Genomic DNA, 21,986 nt, shown 5'->3' on the forward strand with positions numbered 1-21,986 from the left:
TGGGGCAGGCATGAGGGCCACTGCTCTTATGTGTCCTCCGGAAGAGTCTAAGATATGTTTGGTCATGATCTTGGGGAACCTTATACAAATCGCTCTATAAATATGTCATTTGCCGCTTTACTCTTGCAAAAGTTATCTAGACTTTTTTTTGTAGCAGAATATCCTGACATTTTAAAAGGGAGGGTTCTGGGTAATGAATTTTCAGATGATGAGCATTCCCTCTATACCAGTAGAAATGCTCAAGTACTCAGACCTATGGCATCAGAACAGGTTTAAAAAGAAATGCAAAAAAAAAAAGGACCAATAATCACGTCAGCACATATTGATCATCATCAGAACTTACAGCATACTCCCGTTCCTTACCTGTGTAGCTTTATAGATAAAAGATATCATACCTGTTTATGAATGTAATTATTTAACCCTTTGAGTGCCAAGTGAATTTGTCAAAATAGGTGTGAAAATTGGCAAGCAAACATTAGTATTTATCATAACGACCCTTAATGTTAACCTTAAATAGGAAATATAATCTTTTTTAAACAGCAGTTTTTATTTGAATTTATATAACAAATGTGAGAGACGCTGGCATTTTTTGTGTATATTTTGCACATCGCTCACAGGGATGTTAACGCTCATTTTTTGCGCATATCTCACAGATTTTACCATTTTTAGCGGGTATTTTGCACATCTCTCACAGAGATGTCGGCACTCAAAGGGTTAAGCATGTTAGGCATTATTTCGAAGAAAAAAAAAGTCAATCTGCTTCTGTAAGAAAAAAACATTTAATTTTAAAACATCCACATATTTGTTACAAACATTGTTTCCACTGGTCCAATTCTACAACAAATTAACCATATGATTGTTAAAATTATTTACATCATTTCAGTTTCTTAGCTGACACCTTATTATATTCTGCTATATAAATACAGTACTTTTGACAACATAAAATAGGTGGTGTTTGAGTTACTCAATAAATCTGGCATAAACCCAAGAGGGGAAGGGTGATGGATCCAACCAATTCTTTTATTTTATCCTATGGTATAAATTAAGTATTTCACCGACTGTCTTCATAATGATGTGTGCATTCTCTAGTATCTAAACTATACTCTTGTAAGTATCTTGTAAAAAGTATACATATTGCCTCCATGCAGAAAATGCAGCAGACAGAACCAGTGACATCATTTGTAGTACGCCTCTATGATGTCACAAGTTCACAGGGATGTGATACACTGAATTATCACACAACTTGTTAGGGCCACAAAGGGTCTGGTTCCATTGAGTTTATGCAATGGGAGCAAGAAACACATAATGTATGTATTCAGGAATTGTGGTATTTCACATCAGCATTTACCTATCAACATACACATGATTTATTTGGTGATGGAGCTATGAAACCAGGAACTATGTTTATGACCCACTTTTAGACTGCCCCTCAATTAAGGTGCATAATGGATCCAGTTATCTAATATACAATCTATATATACACATACAAAATGGGAGATTCATACTGTGCTTCATTTATTTCTCATCAGACGTATACACCATCTGTGAGTGCATGCAAACTTGATTAATCCCTGTGAGCTTGAGGAGTCTTGTGGGGATGACTGATCTTTACTTATTTTATTTGATGGACAATGGGACTTGCTAACCCTGTGCATGTAGGACTGATGTGCTGTGACCCACAGCCACCTATCAGATTATAGCGGTCATCAGTCTACGCACACGAGGCTGCTGATGGCTTGTATCTGATAGCGTGCTATGGATTATCGCACCGTGACATAAAAATCTGCCGTTAGATAACGGATATAAAGGCCGCATTATCTCTCTCCTTTATCAGAAGAGAAACAGTACTGCTTCTGTGTGATACAAGGATACATTAATAAGCTGTGAATCTGTGCTTCTGTCCTTAGAATGACTTGTGCATGTTCATGGCTGCAAGCCTAATGTCTCGGTGTCACTGCCTATACATGAATTTTGATGTGCTACATTTCGTTACAATGAGCATATACTAATATGGAGTAGGACAAGCTGATCTGCTATTTGCAGTAATGGTTGGGTGGTTTTTCTGGTCTTTAGTATAATCACAGACCTACTCTGCGCTCCCTCAGAAGAGAAAGGCTTTACAGGCTGCAGGGAGGGAGGATAGGTAGTTCAACAACTAGATTCCTTTTATAAAAAAAAAAAAAAAAAAACAGTTTCCCCACACAGAAGCAGGAAAATAATAACAATGAGAACTGTACAAGCGCATTTTCACCTCCAGTTGATAAAAAAATAGAGATATACCACAGCTCACGAACGTATACATCTGTTAGCAGATGCGTATTTAAGAAGAAATAAAAACACAAAAAGAAAAAACAATATCTACTTGGACTTCCTTCGTTTGGGTTGAGTGGGGCTGGCTCCAGATTCTGCAAGGAAAAAAACAGTGGTCGGTCAACCTCCTCACTGCCAGCCGTGAGCGAAACAGTGCACTGATGGCCCATGTGGCAGTTATGGGGTTAATGCTGCAATCCTTACTAGAAGGCTTGGACCTCACTGTGGCAGCTGGTTTCAGACAGAGCAGAAACCATCCGAATACCTAAATGATACCTAATACCCCTCTCACACAGAAAATAACATTTCATGAAATACATTTTTCTGTGTGAAAGGGTCAATCCGGATCTTAAACTCTGGGTCTCAGACCCTTCAAATGAGCAGGGTTGGAGATCCAGAGTTTAAGATCCGGACTGACCCTTTCACACAGGCGAAAAAAACGTGTAATAGAGAAAATCTCTGGGGCTAAATTTTAGACCTGGAGATTTACGCTCCTGTCTGAACGGGGTCTGACAGCGAGAGGCCGAATAACCCGGTGCTTCGAAAGGGTTAGTAGGCCACCACTGTGTGAAAGTGGTATTAGTGTATCTTTCACAATATTCCATAGCAGTATATAATATGCAGACCCCCAAAATGCAATACAAGCTACTTGTAGGTCATTACTAGGCATTAACTTGTCTACAAAGGATTAGGTTTTATTATTATTATTATTATTATTATTATGTAAGCAAAAAAAAAATCTAATATTTAAAATACATAAAGAAGTTGGGCTATATGGTGCAAATAATGCATATGCTATAATCCATAGCAGCCAATCAGATCTGTGCTTTCATTACATAGTATTGAAACAGTGCTTGCATTATTCAAGGGGGTGATTTTTGTATCTATGACTTGGTTTGGAAGGGCCCGCTGAGTATTGGGTTGCCCACAGGATAGAGCAGTAGTTGTAAGTGATACTAAGTGCTCACCTTTCTGGTGTTGTGATGCAAAATGTACCATAATAAATGAGACTGACACTTAAATGTAAAGAAGTACACTTGCGCCATATTCCCAAAAACCCACCCTGCCCAATCAGAGACCTATGTGGTCACCTTTAGTGAACACAGGACTCCTATGTGAGGGACCTATGGTTAACAGGGGTCCCTCAAAGATACCCTTAAGCCCCCTAAGGGTCACAGAGTGACACCGCGCTGGCCTATTCTGCTGAGAATACCCAGGACTATTGATAGTACCACTTTAAGTTAAATAAAAACGACTGCTTTACATTTACCTGTCAATTTATTAAAGGTACATTTTGCATCACATAACACCAGAAGGTGAGTGTTTAGTATCACTTACAACTACTGTGCTATCTTGTGCTATCCTTAGTCCAATCCACTGACACACAACAGATACAAGGCAAATGTAGTATTTCAATCTCACACTGTACTGGACAGGAGCCTAAGTGATATCGGGCCATTTGTCAGTGAGCTCAGAATGGCAGCTATTCAGAATCAGTAAACTTCACTCTGATAGACAGCCACACTGTTCCAGTATAACGGAGGAGCTTAGTCTGACCACCTGGGAGATGTGGGGAAATGAGCTACTACATGGAAAAGATACTACAGATGTGCTGGGAGTTACTACATCCCTGCTGTGATCATTGTGTATTGAAGTTCCTCGGTTTCTATTATAAACTCTGAAGATTTTACATGTCTAGGCAGGTTAGGGTTTATTGTGGCCCTTTCAAATAAGTGCCATCTCCCAGTGAGGTTCTCAGACCAATAAAATGGTTTTGGATGCTGGTTTAATCTCTTTATGAATAGGTTACTAGTGCAGCCATGGTTTTAAAAAAAAAATATTTACAACTAAAAAATCCCTTTCACACAGTGAAGGCAGTGATTTTTGCAGGCTGAACCAATATGCTCAAGACTAAAGCATGTAAATTTACTTGCAACAAGTGGCATCACTGAGGTACAATGTCAAAGATGAGTGATAGGATGTATTCCTATTTATATTGGTTCAGGCCACAAAATGGCTGTTTCGTGTGTAGATTAGACAAGGTACTTATTACACAGCACTCCTGCAGATACCCAGAAGGTAAGAAGCTTCTTGATAAAATACAACCACAATAATATATATTGGACATGCAACACCCCACTCAAGTATATGGTATTTATCTAGACGGTTTCTTCACCTTTAATTGAACTGGATGCCGAGCTGGGACGAGAGGAACGCTTTCGTTGTCCACTCTCCAACATATCCTGAGGTATGGGAAATTCCTCCACTCTAGAATTTCTCCGGCTGGGGGGCCTTGACCTCTCTGTTGGTTCACTAGGTAAAAAAATGTTAACTATATTATTAATAGTACAAAGAACAAAAGGTGACAGACATAGCAGTCAGGAAAGTGAAAAAGTATTGGAAGGTTGGCTGTGAACACAGTAATAGTTTGGAACCAGGTATATGGGTGGTTTTAATTTGGAAAGGGGGTGGTTAGGGATCCAAGTATGCCTAGGTTGGGGTTAAGTTATACAGGATGGGGGTTTCTTTGGGTCGGTTTACTTTGGGACTTTTGTTACGTGGACAAGTAATAATCTTATCGTCTCATATTTGGGTATTATTGCCATATATAGCGGTTGTTCTATGTTCCATGTTGGTATGGTTGTGTGTGCCTAGAGCGACACATGTCTCTCTGCAAATATACGCCTTTTTATTTGTAATTCAGTTAACCCGAATGGCGCCTTTGGGTATTTGTATTATTCTACTCCTGTGCACGGGGTATTATGTTCTTCCAATGGATTTGTTGTGTATCCTTATTTTATATAAACCTCCATATATAATTGATATATTTTATTTTGCCTTTAATTATAATTTGAATATAGCTATACTCAATATGTTCTTTCACTGTGAGTTGTGTTTTTGTTAAAAAATGAAAAATAAAAAAATAAATAAAAAATGATTGAATATATATATATATATATATATATATATATTTTAGAACCAGTGCTGGTATAGTAGGCCAGTTAAGTGTCCTCTTAATGACAAAGTGGAAATGTAATTAGCCAAGACCAGTTGCTGGTACAGAGCCTTAGGGCAGTATTCAATGTGAATAATCACAATGTGCACCGAATCCTGTTGATGCGCTGCACAGTCACCATGTTCCGTAGGGCTGGAGCATTAGCTGCAAGCCCTCCCTGTCGCCGTATTTAATGCCGCAGGCCCGCTGCCCCTGATGGCAAATTTTGACCCCTGTGGCAAACGCCGCAGGGAGCTGGGGGACGGCGGTAGGCAGGGATATGGAAGCCTCCATGCCTGCGCCGGACACTGTGGGGCAGAAGCAGGGCTCCCGGGGACACAGGCAGCAGAAGCTGCCCCCCGGGAAATTATATAAAGTCTACAAAGAATATTTTATTACTGCACTATATCAATATTTTGCAATACACACCACACACGTATAATATGAGAGAAACATATACACATACCACTTTCATATAACCATTTGACAATGCATAAAAATGCAGAATTTAAATTAAATTTACTTGCAATGTCCATATCTTCATTTACATATAGAAGTAAATATCTAATTCTGCACGCTCAGTGTTCTCTCTCAGAGTACACTTATGTGGCATGATTCAGAAATGGACGGAATTGTAGAACTGAACACAAGTGGTTTTGCAATTCCACCCTTTCAATTCGCAATTTTGCAATTCCATTCCAATAGCACATGCTGCTAGAGGTGTCTTGTGATCTGAGCGCAGCGTCCGTAGATGCTCTCTCGGAACACCATCGCATGGGATTGACAAAGCGGAGTAAGCTGTGTAGTTATGCAGACACTGACCAAGGGGGAATGCTCTAACATCCGCGCCCCTTTCTGACGCACATCGCCACATAATATAATTATCGCATATGATCAAAAAAATATGTGATAATTATGGCAAAAGACAGCTCTTGAATTAAGAGCTTTCTTTTGCGGTGAGCCGACGATGCGCGGCAGGTCCCGGCGGCTCCCCCCTCCCTCCCTTCCCTGGCTAATTTTGCTGCTGCTGCTGCAGGGGGGGCGGGCTCTCCTCCTCCCTGCACCCAGAAGATGATTTTTAGTGCAGGGTGGAGGAGTTAACAGGTCCGGACAGCAGAGCGATGTGCTGCCTTGTACGCAGGTGGGGGGGGGGGGTGTGGCATGGGTCCCGTTAAGAAGCCCATAGGCTTTTATGGGGTATCGCTAGCTTTTGCTATATGGTAATGAGCCTAAACAGCCCTTCACGCCCCTCTCCACCAACCGGAACGGATGGTTCCGTATGATCATTTTCTGTACGGAACTCACGCCGTGTTTGTACATGTGAGGCGTTCGCACATGCGCAGAAACGCCTCCGTACATGCGCAAACACTAACCATCGGCCATCCATCCGCATTTGGAGCCATCCAACTCAACCAGAATAAGGCCCTTAGTGCTTTCTAAGATACACTGAGAACAAATGTTACAACATGCATACAAATAAATAGCTACAGGAATAAACACTTTCACACATGAATGTACATAAACAAATATGGTATGGCCACAGTTAAATACTTTTCGAAATTTTGTCTGTTCAATATTTGTATTAACCTGGACAATGATCCCCAGGCGAGTGCACTTATTGCCAAAACAGCAATTCAATTTATTTTGAGTTTCACGCACCTTAAATTGCATTCCAGACACATACAGCTAACAAAAACAATGACCAAAAATTATACAAACTAATAACTCTGAGATCTGCTCACCTTTCTATATTCTCTTGTAACTCTGGATCTGATAAAAAAAAAAAAAAAAGGAAGAGAACAGTTATAGGTATGATTTTACAGTAACACATGTAGTCCATTTGCTAAAAGCTGGAAGATTGGCCACTGGGAGATGTGGGAAGGCATCTGCCCTGCAAAAATCTTACCGATTTTATCTGGAGCCCCGCGTTTCTCGCCATCTGTACTTTCCTCAGGTGCTGCGTTTTGAGTAGGGACTTTTTTAATGAAAAAGTAAAACAAGAAAGGCATTGAATGTAAAGCAGTGGCAACCTAAGCCTCACAGAGCATAGCAGATCCAATAAATACATTATATTTTCTAAGACACAGTGCTTAAGAATTGAAGAATCTTAAACTTATTTATAGCAGGACAAATTTAGACTGCAGAACAATTAGTCTGTGGACTAAATACTAGTTTATTACCTTTATGATTTATGGAACATTTAAACAATACTCATCTATATAAAATAACCATCATTAGCCCAAATGACTCTTGTGTGCTGTAAGTCTGTCATGTCGATACAACGTTAACTAGTTAATTATAATTCAATACAGCAATTCTTCTTGTTGGAAGTTTTTCTTTGGCAGTATGGACATGATCTACTAAAATTATACTGCAACTAAAACGCCAAAACCGGCTTTTTGAGAGTTTTAGTCACAATTCCGATAAGTGGCACGTTCCAGAACTTTGACTCGGTAGTTAAAGTCATCTGTAGATGGTGTTGCCTATATAAGCCCAAGTGCCTTGTATCGTATTCTTCCTGAGCGTTATCCATTCAGATCCTTTCCATTGTCTTCTGTGGTGCATACACAGAAGGACTCCCTGGTCATAAAATCGGAAGACCAAAAGGACAGCTCTTATGTTGATAGCTGTGCTTTGTGACTTTAGGCCTTATTCTAGTTCACTCTGACAAAATCCTTCTTAGATGGACAAAACCATGCGCACTGCAGGGGGCAGATGTAAAATGTACAGAGAGAATTAGATTTGGGTGAGTTATTTTGTTTCTGTGCAGGGAAAATACTGACTGCTTTATTTTTACACTGCAATATAGATCTCACTTTGAAGTAAAACCCCACCCAAATCTAATTCTCTCTGCACAAATAACATCTGCCCCACCTGCAGTGCACATGGTTTTGTCCATCTAAGAAGGATTTTGTCAGAAAGAGTGAACTAGAATAAGGCCCTTTATGCCCTATTCTTGTTACATACCGATGTTATTAAAGCTGGTATGTACCAGAAAAGTGCCGGGATGCATCACATCCAAAGTGCAATGCGTGCTACATTCCACCTTGTGGGCCAGATGGATCAAGCTTCAAAAAGTGATAAAGTGGAGACTGAAAAACAACCAGCCAAACAGTTCCTACCTGTCATTTTTCGAACCCAACCAGTAACATGACAAGCACCAGCTTATTGGCAGGATGTTTCTAACTCTCCATTTTATCACTTTTTGAGGTTTGATACATCTGGTCCTGTATCTGTTAAGGTGCCCATACACAGGTCCGATTTGGTCTGATTTAAACTGATTCTGACGGATCGGGCTGATAGATCAGACAAAATCAGGCCACGGATAGGATCCTGTAGATCGTATGTGCAGCACATAAGATAAATCTGAATCGGATCATCAACGGCACATCATGGGTGCTTTTTAGTACCCGCGATGTATCGCATCTGATTTTTTTTAACTCGCCTGGCAGCTTCCTGTTATTTATTTTACATGCGATTATCGCATATAAAAAATGGCACATCGGGTGCCAAATCAGGCGGAGCCCTCCCGGGGAGCTGCCAGGGGAGTTCAAGGGAAAACTGGTCAGACCGGTGTATGGGGACATTTAGCTTTTATTCCTTTGTATGCAGAATCTATTCACAAATACAGTCTGCATTTGGTATACTGTAGATTATTAGGGATAGCATTAACTACTACACATGTAATTACTTGTTACTTTTAATAACCGTGGCAGTGAAGGTGCAAAGGGACCCATTTAGAATCAGGATTATATCCAGCTAGAAGGTACAATTTTGCACTGTGACAAATCTATGTTGCAGTGTGAAGGGGGAGTTGAAATATGTGACTTTAGAGTTTAGGTAGGAGGCGTACTCCACTCAAAATGGAGATGGATGAAAGGTTGCTCCGCTCTAAATTGCAGTGTTAGCATAAAGCTGCCAAGTATGTGTACTCTAAATATTCCAGATGTGTGTATTCAATAGAGGGGGGTCCCCAGTAGCTCCCTGATGCGTTTCGCCACTCCTGGTGGCTTTATCAAAGGTATCTGCACCGATGGCTTTGATAAAGCCACCAGGAGTGGCGAAACGCGTCAGGGAACCCCCCTATTTAATACACACATCTGGATTGCAGCCCGAACCATCCCCTGGATTTACAAAATTGTTTTTTCCACCAAAGGACAATACCTCCTTGTGCCTCCATTCCAAGGACAACATCTGGTAACATACCATCTACCACTTATCTTTTGGGGAGCACACGAGCACTTTAAAACCACTAAATTGTCGGTGATTTGAGCCAACTTTGGGCCGACCCGTGGACACTCGGAGGAGGACATCCATACCCAACCAAGGGTGGTAAATATTATATATAACCACGTTCGTCCAGGGGTAACATAGGAACGGACTCTCCAGCATCATTCTCATCTTGTAGGGGGCTCCCATATATTGTTTTTTACGCCATCAATTGTGTTCTTTCATTTTAACCCCCCCTTTTTTTAAACATCCATGCAGTTATATGGAATCCATTTTTATATTTGACTGTGTATTATGAAATAAATTGTTGATTCATCGATTCTCATCACAAGTGCGCTGTTCACATTTGTTTTTTCCTTTGTTTCTTTAAACGGGACTAACTACCCCGGCCACTGAACAGCTGCTGGTTAAGCCACTCGTGACTTAGCGCCCCCAAGTTCTGACCCCTAGAGGACAGTCCTATTTCCATTTTTTTTAGAGGGTTGTGGGAATCACAGGGGAAATAATAAGATCCACCTGTGAGCTTTTAAAATGTGTCCGTGAATAATGAGTGCACCTGCAGGGTGACCTGGAGAATGTGCACTGTTGGGGGGGTTCAGAGAACCGAGGTTGAGAACCACTGCTCTAACTGAACGCTGTGAGAGCATGCCATGTACAGATATAGAGAAATTCTAACATTGAATTAACGTAGATATCCTCTTTGTGACAGAACAAAGGCAGAGGACACCTGGTTCTTGTGAGTTACAATAAATTATTTGATCGCAATAAGGGAGACTAATAGAATATCTTCAAGGTTCTACCTTGGTAAAATAACAAACAACATAATCTTAAATATAATCATTCTATAGACATATTTGCTATATTTATTGTATTTATATATTATTTTCATAAATTAAAGAACTAAATATGGTATACCTGTATCTAAGATCTGTTCTGGAACACATTCTTCAAATGTGCCAATCTGCTCTGCCAATCTGCTCTCGCTACTTTTTTCAGTGACCATTATAGGTGGGTTGGGGGACGGAAAAGGTAGAAATTCATCAGGAGTGCTGGCTACAGTTCCCATATGATCCATGGAAATGGTGGAAGTGCTACTGTTCTCTGTAGTAACCTGACCGTGTAGTGGCGGGCTTCTGCTAGGTCCACTAACGCTGGTGCAGTTTGCATCAGAGCTTTCAACACTCTGGTCTGCATTATCAGTGCCATTCTTGCATGCCTTTGTTAGTAAAAGTTGCCCAATCTTGTCCACTTTGGTATGCCCTATGGAGGGTGCCGCTAAGAACTTGCTGGTAGAAGGTACAAGATTATGGTCAAGTGTTGGCGACACTGAGGGCTGTAAAGGTAGAGGAGAACACAGTTCAGAAGATGCATCTAGCTTTGAGTTGGTGTCTTCTGAGCTGCACTGTAATTGGTTAGGTGGTGGAGGAAGAGGCGAAGGAGGCTGGGATGGTGGAAATTGGGCACTTGTCTGAACCGGGCTAAGGAGAGTAGGTCTGGCTGTAGGCAGACTGGAGCTATTAGTGGAAGCAGCAGTAGTTGATGATGGTCCAGGAAATTTAATATTTTGGGAAATATGCAATGGTCCCACAACTGCAACAGACTGAGGCATCAAATTAGTGTTGGAAGAAGGCATATTACTTTGTTGAGATCCTTTCATGACTTGGATAATGGATGAAGAATTAATAAACACTGGAGTGATAAACTGTTGGCGTGTATTGGGCGGAACAGGAGGCTGCCCCTCAGACACAATTACTTTATTCCCCACATTTGGCATGGTAACCACAGTGGGTACTAATGTGGACTGTAGGTGAGAAGCCATCGGTGCAGATACACTGGCAGAGGTGGTGATAGGGTTTGAAGTTACAAAAACTGTAATCTGATTTGGAGGCAAAGGACTAGAAACCATTGTGGGGCCAGCAGGTCTTTTCAATGTGGTCCCAGCAAGGTTTAAAGGTACATTATGGTTAGCCTCTCCTGCATCTGACCTTGAATGAAATGTGCTTGGCTCTGAACATTGGGATGTGCTGGTTATACAAGGGGCCTCTTTATTAAGAGAATCTACTTGCAAAGCAGCAATTTCTGATGATTTTGTGTCTTCTGTGGGTGTCAGGGTAAGTGATGGTTCAGGAAGTGGACCAGAAGGCTTTGAGTTATCATTTGGGACATTAGAATGGTCCAATAACTGACTCAGGGATGTTGGAGCATCTCGCATCGCTGGAGAAATTGCAGTCAGGTCCTCACCACTTGAAAATTTGGGGACATCTATGAACAGTGAATCTTTTTTGGCTATTTCTTCAGAAGACACCATTTTTATCTCTTGGTTAACACTTGTTTTAGGTTCTGATGCAGATAGTTCCTTGGGCACCAACTGAATTGTCTGAGACTCATTCTCTACAATCAAGTTTGGACTTTGTTTGATCTCATCAGTGGTGATGGCTGCACTTCCTACAGAAATAGTAGGGTATTGGCCACTTGTATGTGCTGTTACAGTAGTTTGCATCGCAGCTTGAGTATTCACTATGTTCCTCTGCATCTCAAGACTGTGCAAAACAGCAGAGGTTTGCGGTCCTCCCAGTCCCATTTTAGCAGCCTTGGAATTTTGCCTGCCAGGGCTGGGTGCGGTTTTGCGACTTGAAGCAGGGCTTGAACGTCTACTGTTGCTTGGGCTTGCTCGCTTGTTACCACTAGAAGTTGGTGGTTTTCCTGTCCCATTATCCATCTTATTCATATGTTGGACAAATGAAGATTGATTGTTCACAGTCAACCCGGGTGGAGCTTGTCCTATGGCTTTTAGGGTTGTTGGATTTAATCCTTGCTGATCAAAACCTCGATTTAACGTAGGTCTAGGTGGCAATGGAATATTGATCTGAGGAGGAAAGAGACCAGCAATTGAGGCATTAAGCCTTTCAGGAGAAAGGCTAATCTCTGAAGGCTCTGTGCTAGGAGGGCGGTTATTGGGAGTCTGAGGGTAATAAGGTCTGGGGCTTGCTCTATTGGGAGTCTTCGGCCTTGAAGACTGTGACTGAGTTTGCACACTTTGGTAATGCAGTCCATGAGATCCAGCCATGTTGTTGGAGTGCTGCTGTTGAGGACTTGCGCCTTGTGACAGAGAAATAGAGGAGGCAGCTCCTGCTTTAGATCCAGCCATCATCATTGGATTCTGAGATATTAGCAAATGTGCCATATTGCTTTGAGGTCCATGTGCTGTGGTAAGCTCAGGGATGTCAGGAAGAGGTCCTGCTGAAGATCCCTCACCCAAAGGTGACCCAGATGTATTTTGTCCACTTTCTGGAAATCCCATCTTCCTACCATTGTTTCCTAATGAAGTGTTGGACACCATAGACATCCTCTGCTTGTCAGGTGATGGTGGTATGGAACCAGATCCCTGTAAGTTTACCATGACAGGCATATTACCACCTTGCTGCATGGGCATTCTCTGTGTGTCAGGATTCATAGCTGCCCTAGGGTTGAAGACATTCTGCTGTAGTGGAAGCCTCACTGGCTTCTGGTCCTGTTGCTGATGCTGCTGTTGCTGCTGCTGCATCATCAACATCATCATCATTTGCTGAGGAGGCGTTGCTTGTCGAGCCTGCCCACTTTGACCTTGTTGCTGTCCCAGCTGCATTAACTGAGGTGGTATCTGTTGAAGCTGTCTTTGCTCAAGTCCTTGTACAGGATAACCTGAAATAATATTTGTAAAAAATAAAGTTATAAAAAATGTAAAAAGCTAAGGACTTCATGTAGTGCTAAAACTTCTGCAGACCCAATGCAGATAGGCAAATTTTATTTTGCCAGAATAGCTTGCATGATCAGGATGTATTATTAAACGAAGTTTGTTATATTAAATGCAGATTAAATTTAATACATGTTAAATAATTTTCATTGTAAGTTTCTCACTGTTTTCATAGGCTTCAATGAGACACATACCATGTGGCATGGCCTCCATCCTAATGAGTTCCTGAAACCTTCATAATTTTACAGGTTGAGCGTTTTTTTTGCTAAAAGCATTTCTGGGGACATCTGTAACAGCACTACTGAGGACATGATCTGTAACTGGCACTACTGGGAACATCTGTAACAGCACTACTGAGGACATGATATATAACTGGCACTACTGAGGACATGATCTGTAACTGGCACTACTGGGGACATGATCTGTAACTGGCACTACTGGGGACATCTGTAACAGCACTACTGAGGACATGATCTGTAACTGGCACTACTGGGAACATCTGTAACAGCACTACTGAGGACATGATCTGTAACTGGCACTAAATTTGTGCAAGAACATGATTGCTTGGCATTCAAATTCAGTATCTTAGATTGTTTACAAACGGTTTCATGTTTTGAAACCTTGTTTAATGCACAAATAAAATATATTTGTGAGTACTTGTGTTTGTACAACATAAATGCAAGATACCTCAAGATACGTCATTGAAATCTAAAAATATTCTGAAATACGGAATAATCCATTATCCAAAATTCTTTTGGTCTCGAGACTTTTGGATAAGGGATACTCAACTTGTACTTACACTTAAATTAAGCTATTATATTAATACCCAGTATCAGAATAATTTAATAAAATTAAAAAGCACAAGAAGTTGGACTTGGTCCATTATAATCATAGAGCTTAGGCACCCATCCTTTACCCAATTATCCTTTACCCATTTACTCAGGAAAGAAATAAATATTGCAAAGAATGATGAGCATTGCTAAGAAAAATGGCTTCATTATATATAGTAATGAATTGTTCTGCTCCCATAATAATCAGAACTGATTATGCAAGTAGATTTCCAGTTGCATGCAGTCATGTTTCACGTGGCAGTGCAGAAGCATACCTAGTTGGCCAACTGAACTTTAATATATTAAATTATACTTTATGAAGCTGAACATGCAGCTGTCCTCATGAGTGCCGCACATGTTGCAATATCACAACTGAACACTAGAGACCTTTCATTGCTATATTCTGCATTGCTTGTACGAGCTCACCTGGTGGTCTGTTTGTGTATTCAGAAAGCTTCTGTCCAGCCTCTAGAGCACCCAACTGTTCTCCTACTATCCCAGTCTGATCAGAGTCCTCCATTCGTGGCTCAGAGGTGCTGAAATAAAAAAAGAGGTAATTGGAGTTTGTGATTTAGTTGTGCACAACAAGCTGAACTGATATAATCTAATCTATTTTTTTGCGGAAATCTCTAACCATTTACTATCCAAACTTTCTGATGTCAGCATGCATGATTTTTCAGACCACTGCAGCAAACTACATTAAATGGACTTCAGATGAAGAACCAATGAATCTACTTATATAAAAGCCAAATGCAACTAACTCACTGACCCATCAAGAAATCTCTGTAACCATGATTACTAGGAACTTGAAATTTGGACAGTATCTTTATTTTGTGATTTAAGCACCCAATTATCTTCTAGAAGCTGCAAAAAATGCTATGGGCAACTTGCCATCTTCACCTGAACCCCCATGGAATACTACCTCACATACGCTATCTCAAGGTCAGCGCCCCATAATGCTTTAATGCCACTTGAATCTAACCAAACTGTGCAATGATACCCGGCTGCAGGTAAAGACTCAGCACAAACATGTAAATGAAGTGACAATATTCACAGGTGTCGGCTAGGGAGAGAGTCTTCATTCCGAGAATTCCTCTGATCCCATTAGACCTGTCAGTTCAAATGGCTGCAGTTCCCGGTAAAGGTCTGCTACGTCATGACCACACAGCTCAGGGGCAGAGTTTGAAAGTGGCTGGTGTGGATATGAGGAGTGACAGCTTCTTCCATGACCAGTTGTATGCTCCCTGGACCAGTGTCAGCTCCTCTAGCAGCCTGGTCATTCTCCAGCCTGAACGGAAAACTAAAAATCTTGTTTACTAGGAAGTCCCTTAAAATTAAAAAAAGTTACATGTACAGGAATACTAGAAATTCCGTAGCAAACCACAGGTGTTCATCTAGCACTTCATTTTATTAGTAATGAAAAAGATTTATATTAAGCAAACAGATACAGTATGTGGCCTTTCTTGAATATTGGATTAAGCCACAAAATGGCTACCTCCAGTTTGTAGAAAATCGGTACATGTTAACCTTCTACTTCCTTTCCTTTTCAAAGCATAGGACCTTTTGCTTTTCTTTAATTGCCTCAGAAATATCTCTATCTTGCAAAATGCAAACCTATTGGAAGATACCAATCACAAACATACACTATAAAGAGCCATATAAATGCTTTTCATCATCCATCTTTAGAGCAGAAGCTGGCGGTCTAGATCTTCACCCTCCATTTTAACATTACCGTTTGAAATAAAATATAATAAAAAAAATTTGCAGTGAAGTGCGTGCTCTGGAGACATCCCACATGCTGGTAAGTGGATAGAGTGGATTCATTGCCATCAGCTACAGACATAAGGTGATACCGTTTACCATGTCACTGCAGAAAGCACAGTATGTAGCAGTGAGTAGCCAACATATTCATTATCAGTTTAGAAAAATAAGACATACAGTATATGGAATATTTTTACCATTAAAACCTTTCAATAATATACTTCTTTATTAAAATAAAATACCACTAAGAGAATCCCTAAAGCAGTAACGGTATGGGTCATTGTGTCGACACATTAGGTTGACATGCATTTGGCTATGGTCGACACATGACATAGATCAACAAGGCTACAGTCAACAGTGTTGGAAGGTCGACAAGCATTAGGTCAACAGTCAAAAGGTCGGCATGCAGTATCCACTTTTTTTTGTCCCGAATGTCAACATGGTGGTCATGGAAATTGTCAAAGTGTACCACTGAGTTTGCCATGCCTCGGGCACGGTGCCTTGCTACACTATTGTATTCTCCCTCCACACCCTAGTTGGCGCATGTCGGCTCAAATACAAAAACGTGAAAACTCATTTCGACCTAGCCATTGTCAACCCTGAAGACCTATTTCATGTGTCGACCTTCAGTGGTCGATCCAATGCATGTCGACCTAATATGTGTCGACCCAACGACTGTATACCAAGCATTAATTAGTATTTTAGCCTTAGCAATTACCCTATATGTTCATCTCCCTGTTGGTTTTTCTTCTTCCTTGGTGGCTTTTTCTTCTTCGGTTTGGCCGCATTGCTGTTCTGTTTGTTATTCACACCAAAGTGCCCAGCAGAGATGTCGCTCTGGAGGAGGTTCACCAGGAGAGGGCTGGTCAAAGTAACATCTTTGTTGACAGGGAAAGGGGAGTTTTGACCACATGAAAGCTGACCTCCATTGCCACCTTGAGCAAACGGAGAGCTGAATGGTAGACCATGTCCTGAAAAGTGCTGGCCTGGACCACCATTCCCAGGCATGTTCTGCAGATGCTGAGGGTGCTGCTGAGCCATGTTGGCTGCCTGCTGCATGGAAATATCAGACAACATGGAGCTCAAATCACTGCCAACTTGAGCCGTGGATTCTGCATGCTGTTGTTGCAGGTGTTGACCGGGTCCAGTATGCCGAAGAACCTGACTTTGCATGTTAACACCCTGTGAAGGATTTCCCTGTTGGGGAATAGTCTGTCCTGAGAACTGCATCATATTGTTAGTCACACCAGGGGTTTGTCCCCTTATTAACTGACTGGGTCCTGCCATGCCCCCTGCAGGGTTTTGGTTACCAAATCCCTGCTTACTTCCTTGCATAATATGCTCCATTACAGGATTCTGTTGAATAACAGTCTGACCTTGGGAAACCATCATTTGATTGTGGGAAGAAATCATTTGCTTAGGTGGGGTCATCCTCTGAGTAGTCTGAGACAGGTTCTGGGATGCTCCTAACATCTGTCCCTGTGATAATAGCTGGTTCCGGGAGAGTACCAGCTGGCCCTGTGTGGTCAGAGGTGCTTGTCCTTGAATATTCATCATTTGGCCTTGGGAGGAAATAATTTGCTGGTGCATGCTCAGAATCTGAGACTGTCCTCCTTGCTGAGATTGACCATGCAGACTACCCATGTTGACTTGGTTTGCTCCACTTCCACTTGCCTGCTGGTTATTATGAAGTCCAATCAAATTGGACTGCATCAGGTTAGGCCCTACATGGGATCCCTGCATTTGACTGTGGGAAGATCCATTTGCCTGACCACCTAAAGGACAAAAAGAATGCAATACAGTTGGATTTTTAGAGAGCAGATCTATAGTTCATTTAATAAACATATCCTGTTTGTATATATAAAGTTTGCATATGGAAGTGTGTTTAACATAAAATTAGGTACTTCTGTAGTTTCACGGCGCCAGTATGGCGCCGTGCGTCTGAGTCCCCTTGCGGGGCTCGCTTCGCTCGCCCACGCTGCGGGCTCGGTGGCTCGCTATGCTCACCACGCTATTTAAAATCAACTCCATGCCAACATGGATAGTGGGGGTATGAACTATCCATGTTGACATGGAGTTAAGTTACTTTTTTTGACATATTTCGTGGCGAGCGTAGAACCCGGAAGTAGCCATGCTGGCGCCGTGAAACTACAGAAGTACCTAAAAATCTTTAACCAAATTGACAGTAATCATGCAAGCATCTCTATAGGCTATTGAGGGACCTTGTTCCTTTTCACAGCTTTCTGGTCGTAATACTGTTTACTGAAACAAACATATGGACAGATCACTGCTACCAAATTAATTAGCACCCTAGTTTCCTGAAACACTATGTGCCATTGTGATTAATTTATTACACGTTTTTTGTATAGCGCACACATATTCTATAGCGCTATGCAGAGATTTAGCCATGCACATCTTCCCCTGCTCCAGTGGAGCATACGAACTATGTCCCATACCATATGCACACACGCACACACACACACGGGTTCATTTTTTGTGTTAATAGCCAGTTACCCTACCAGTATATTCTAGGAGTGTGGGAGAAACCCGGAGTAACCGGAGGAAACAGACAAAACCATGTGCACTGCAGGGGGGGGGGGGGGGGGGGGACAGATGTAAAATGTGCAGAGAGAATTTGATTTGGGTGAGTTATTTAGTTTCTGTGCAGGGAAAATACTGACTGCTCCATTTGTACACTGCAATAAAGATCTCACTTTCAAGTAAAACCCCACCCAAATCTAATTCTAATTCTCTCTGCACAAGTAACATCTACCCCACCTGCAATGCACATGGTTTTGTCCATCTAAGAAGGAATTTGCCAGAAGGAGTGAACTAGAATAAGCCCTACAATGCTAAACCAGGCTGTTTTAGCATTTAGGTCTGTTGCTATTTTAAATCTATCAGTCATTATCGGCGGTATTGAAAAGCCTCCCACCTGTGGCTCTAGAGCCAAATCTTTTACACATTTTAGAAATCTTTTCTGTATGTGTCCAATAAATTCAATTTTTTAAGAAAAAAAAAGATGTGATTGTGGGAGAACATATTTTACATATGCAGAAGAGATTTTTTTGTGATCCAAGAAGATATCAAAACCTCAATTCATTAACAAGCAAGTTTGCTACACAGTAGTGGCCGAAAGCCAGTCATAGACATTTCTATATTTAACTTTGCAGATATGACACCCATTCCCAGCTTGTATTTATTAGGCGATTCTCAATAATCACCAACAAAATCAAGAGTAATCAGGTGAAGCCTACCTGATCCCTGCCCAGAGGAGTTTCCTTGCTGAGATGCACCACTATTGGCTGGTGATCCTGCGGAACTGGGTGGAGTCTGTCCCTGAAGAAAATTTGCATTTGCTTGTCCTGCTGGGAAACCAGGAGGGAGCCGTTTGAGGACTCCTTAGGAAGGAAAGGATGAAAGTTACATTCATTGTAGTATATAGCCAGCTTTAGTTCTAACCTGCTGCTATCAGGGCAACGGTATGGACATATTTATGCAGTTAATATAAATATAGTCTGTAATAGTGTAGTTGGATTAATAAATTGATTGAGTTCATATGCAATAAAAGGTTACATTACATAGAGCTAAAATAGCTCACAGTAGCTCTATTCTGTCTTGAATAAACATTGCTCATAATTAAATTTTACACGAGAACCTACCAAGTAACTTTTCATATATTTATATATATTTATTTTAATAGTATAGTGAATGATCAAGTACTACACACCTGTATGAATATTCTGTGGACCCTGATTCTGCTGCATCATAAAATTTCCTGCTGCATTTCCCTGCTGCATCATGCCACTGCGGCCTGGGGAGCCAATAGACTGTTGCTGGAACCCTTGAGGCAGTGTGCTGCCCTGGCCTGCCCTTGATGTCATGGCCTGCTGCTGTTGGCTTTGGTTTACGGTAGGGGAGGAGGCCGGAGAGCTCTGCTGAAAGGTGGAAGGAGAAGAAGCAGGAGACTTGGAGAGATGGGGCTGCTGCAGAGGAGTTAGCGCTCTTGGAGGTCCTCCCTGCATAGGCTTCATTGGAGGGGTGTTGAACTGATTTGTATTGGTTATAGAAGGGAAGTTGGAGTGAACTTGAGTTGTCTGCTGACTGCCAAATGGATATGGAGGGGGAGGATGGGAGGGTGTTTGCACCCCAGACAGTGAGGATCTCTGAGGAAATTGCTGTGGTTGCTGTAATGGACCTCCACCCAGGGCAGTTTTCTTCCACTGTTGGTTGGATGTCATACTTGCTTGAGCTGGTGGAGGCTGCAGCGCTCCAGATGCTAGCTGATTCCAACCTGGAGGCACTGGTACTTGTGCAGGAGCTGCAAAAGAGGGACGAAGGCCCTGGGGTACTTGCTGCTGATGCTGTGCTAGGCGAGCATGCTGCTGAAACTGTTGAAAGTTGGCTGGATTGACAGGCCTGTTGGCAACAACTGCCTGCATGGGATGTAGCTGTGGAGTCAGGGATCCAGAGGTGTGGCCCTGCTGCTGGACGTTTAACCCAGAAACCATGGTATCCATAGCATCTATTGGAAGAAACATACTGTGAGAAATGTAATTGCCCTTTTATCAGCCTTTTCCTACCAGACACGGGAATGGATTCAGAGTAGCATGCTGCACTGCAGTGCCTTTTGCCATAGTTGGTTCTGCGACTTTATGCTGGTGTACTAGCGTGCAAGGACTGGGACACCCCCTTATAAATATTTAGATATAACAATCGCACTGGCATTAACATCGCCGAATGTTAGGTGCAGATTCCCCATTCAGCATATGGCCTCCAATGTGAGCAACGAAGTGCCCGAGTTTGCAACTAGACATGCCCACAACACACCCATCACTGAATCTAAATAGCCACCTACAAGTCACTGCCCAATATATATCTGAGACCATGCGTGGTGTGGTTTTTAGCTACTTCGATGATTGTGCAGTTGACAAATACTGACCACTTGCGTTATAAGCAACATTGCATGCGACTCAGAATCAGGCCCACATTTTCTATCATTATTGCTATCACACTGATAGGGCTACAACTGATGCAGGATACATATTTGGACCACAACAGCTCTCAGGTAGCAGGCACAGCTTTGTCTTTTTTATTACAAGATACACATGTCAGTCTAAACAAATAGAAAAAATCATTAGAAAGCATTGGGGGATACTCAAAGGAGACCCCATGCTAAAGAAATATCTGAGTGAGAACCCACAATTTATATACAGGAAGGCGAATAACCTAAAAAGCCTGACTGTAAAGAGTGCAATAAATACCCCCTCCCCATATAACCACATCAAGTCAAAGGGCTTCTATAGATGTGGGACTTGCTCCATATGCAGAGTTTGTAAAGGAGCAGGAGGTGGGTCGGTAACACAGTATAAAGTAGCACAGACTAATGAATGGTTTCCTATTGACGACTTCATCACGTGTAGTAGCAAATTTTGCGTATATTTAATTGAATGCTCGTGCCAGAAACAGTATATAGGTAAAACAACTAGAATGTTAAAAACACGCCTGGCCGAGCATGTTAGAAATATTAAGAAAGGGGTGGAGACACATAATGTCTCGGCCCACTTCAAACGAACACACAATATGGAAATCAAGCATTTAATATCTTTTTGTGGCATTAATGTTGTTAAAGATAATTGGAGGGCCAATGATAAGGAAAAGAGATTATCGTGTTTGGAAATGAAAAAAATATATTCGCACAAAACCATTGAGCCCCGTGGTTTAAATATTGGGTTCGAACTGAAGTGTTTCTTATAGTTTTTATACATATTTATAGATGTGTACTTTTATAGACTTTTTCTATGAGCCTTATATGGGTGTTCTTACTATTTTGCTTACTCCAATGAATTTTTAAATATTTTTAACATTTTTAAAATATTTTTATTCATCTCCATCTTTATTATATTAATGAATTTTTTAAGACCCCATTTTCATATATATATTCATATATGTATATATATTCTCGATATTCGCCTTTTAAACAATATATGTATATTAATCATACTGACTATGTTCAGACCTAAATGATCCTTTCGTTTGAAAATAGGATAATGAATACATAATACTAATATTCTGCTCTATATGTTGTTTGTATGGCATGCTGATCTCGCTGAGCAAATCTTCAACA

General features: G+C 41.4%; 1 protein-coding gene across 2 annotated transcripts in view; it reads right to left on the reverse strand.

Annotated features, from left to right (window-relative positions):
• Nucleotides 1-757: 757 nt before the first annotated feature.
• NCOA6 (nuclear receptor coactivator 6) overlaps nucleotides 758-21,986 on the reverse strand; it is a 36,515-nt gene continuing 15,286 nt past the window's right edge. For both annotated transcript variants that reach the window (XM_083147704.1, XM_083147703.1), the window contains exons 7-15: nucleotides 19,590-20,384; nucleotides 19,117-19,260; nucleotides 16,578-17,634; nucleotides 14,525-14,634; nucleotides 10,451-13,216; nucleotides 7,212-7,280; nucleotides 7,048-7,075; nucleotides 4,487-4,623; nucleotides 758-2,405 (exon numbers count right to left, since the gene is read on the reverse strand). In XM_083147704.1, coding sequence (XP_083003830.1) covers nucleotides 2,359-2,405; nucleotides 4,487-4,623; nucleotides 7,048-7,075; nucleotides 7,212-7,280; nucleotides 10,451-13,216; nucleotides 14,525-14,634; nucleotides 16,578-17,634; nucleotides 19,117-19,260; nucleotides 19,590-20,384 — 5,153 coding nt within the window. In that variant the 3' untranslated portion in view covers nucleotides 758-2,358. The remainder of the gene's footprint in view (nucleotides 2,406-4,486; nucleotides 4,624-7,047; nucleotides 7,076-7,211; nucleotides 7,281-10,450; nucleotides 13,217-14,524; nucleotides 14,635-16,577; nucleotides 17,635-19,116; nucleotides 19,261-19,589; nucleotides 20,385-21,986) is intronic.

This window comes from Crinia signifera, chromosome 6 (assembly GCF_055691185.1).
Source record: "Crinia signifera chromosome 6, ASM5569118v1, whole genome shotgun sequence".
In the NCBI taxonomy this organism is placed as follows: Eukaryota; Metazoa; Chordata; class Amphibia; order Anura; family Myobatrachidae; genus Crinia; species Crinia signifera.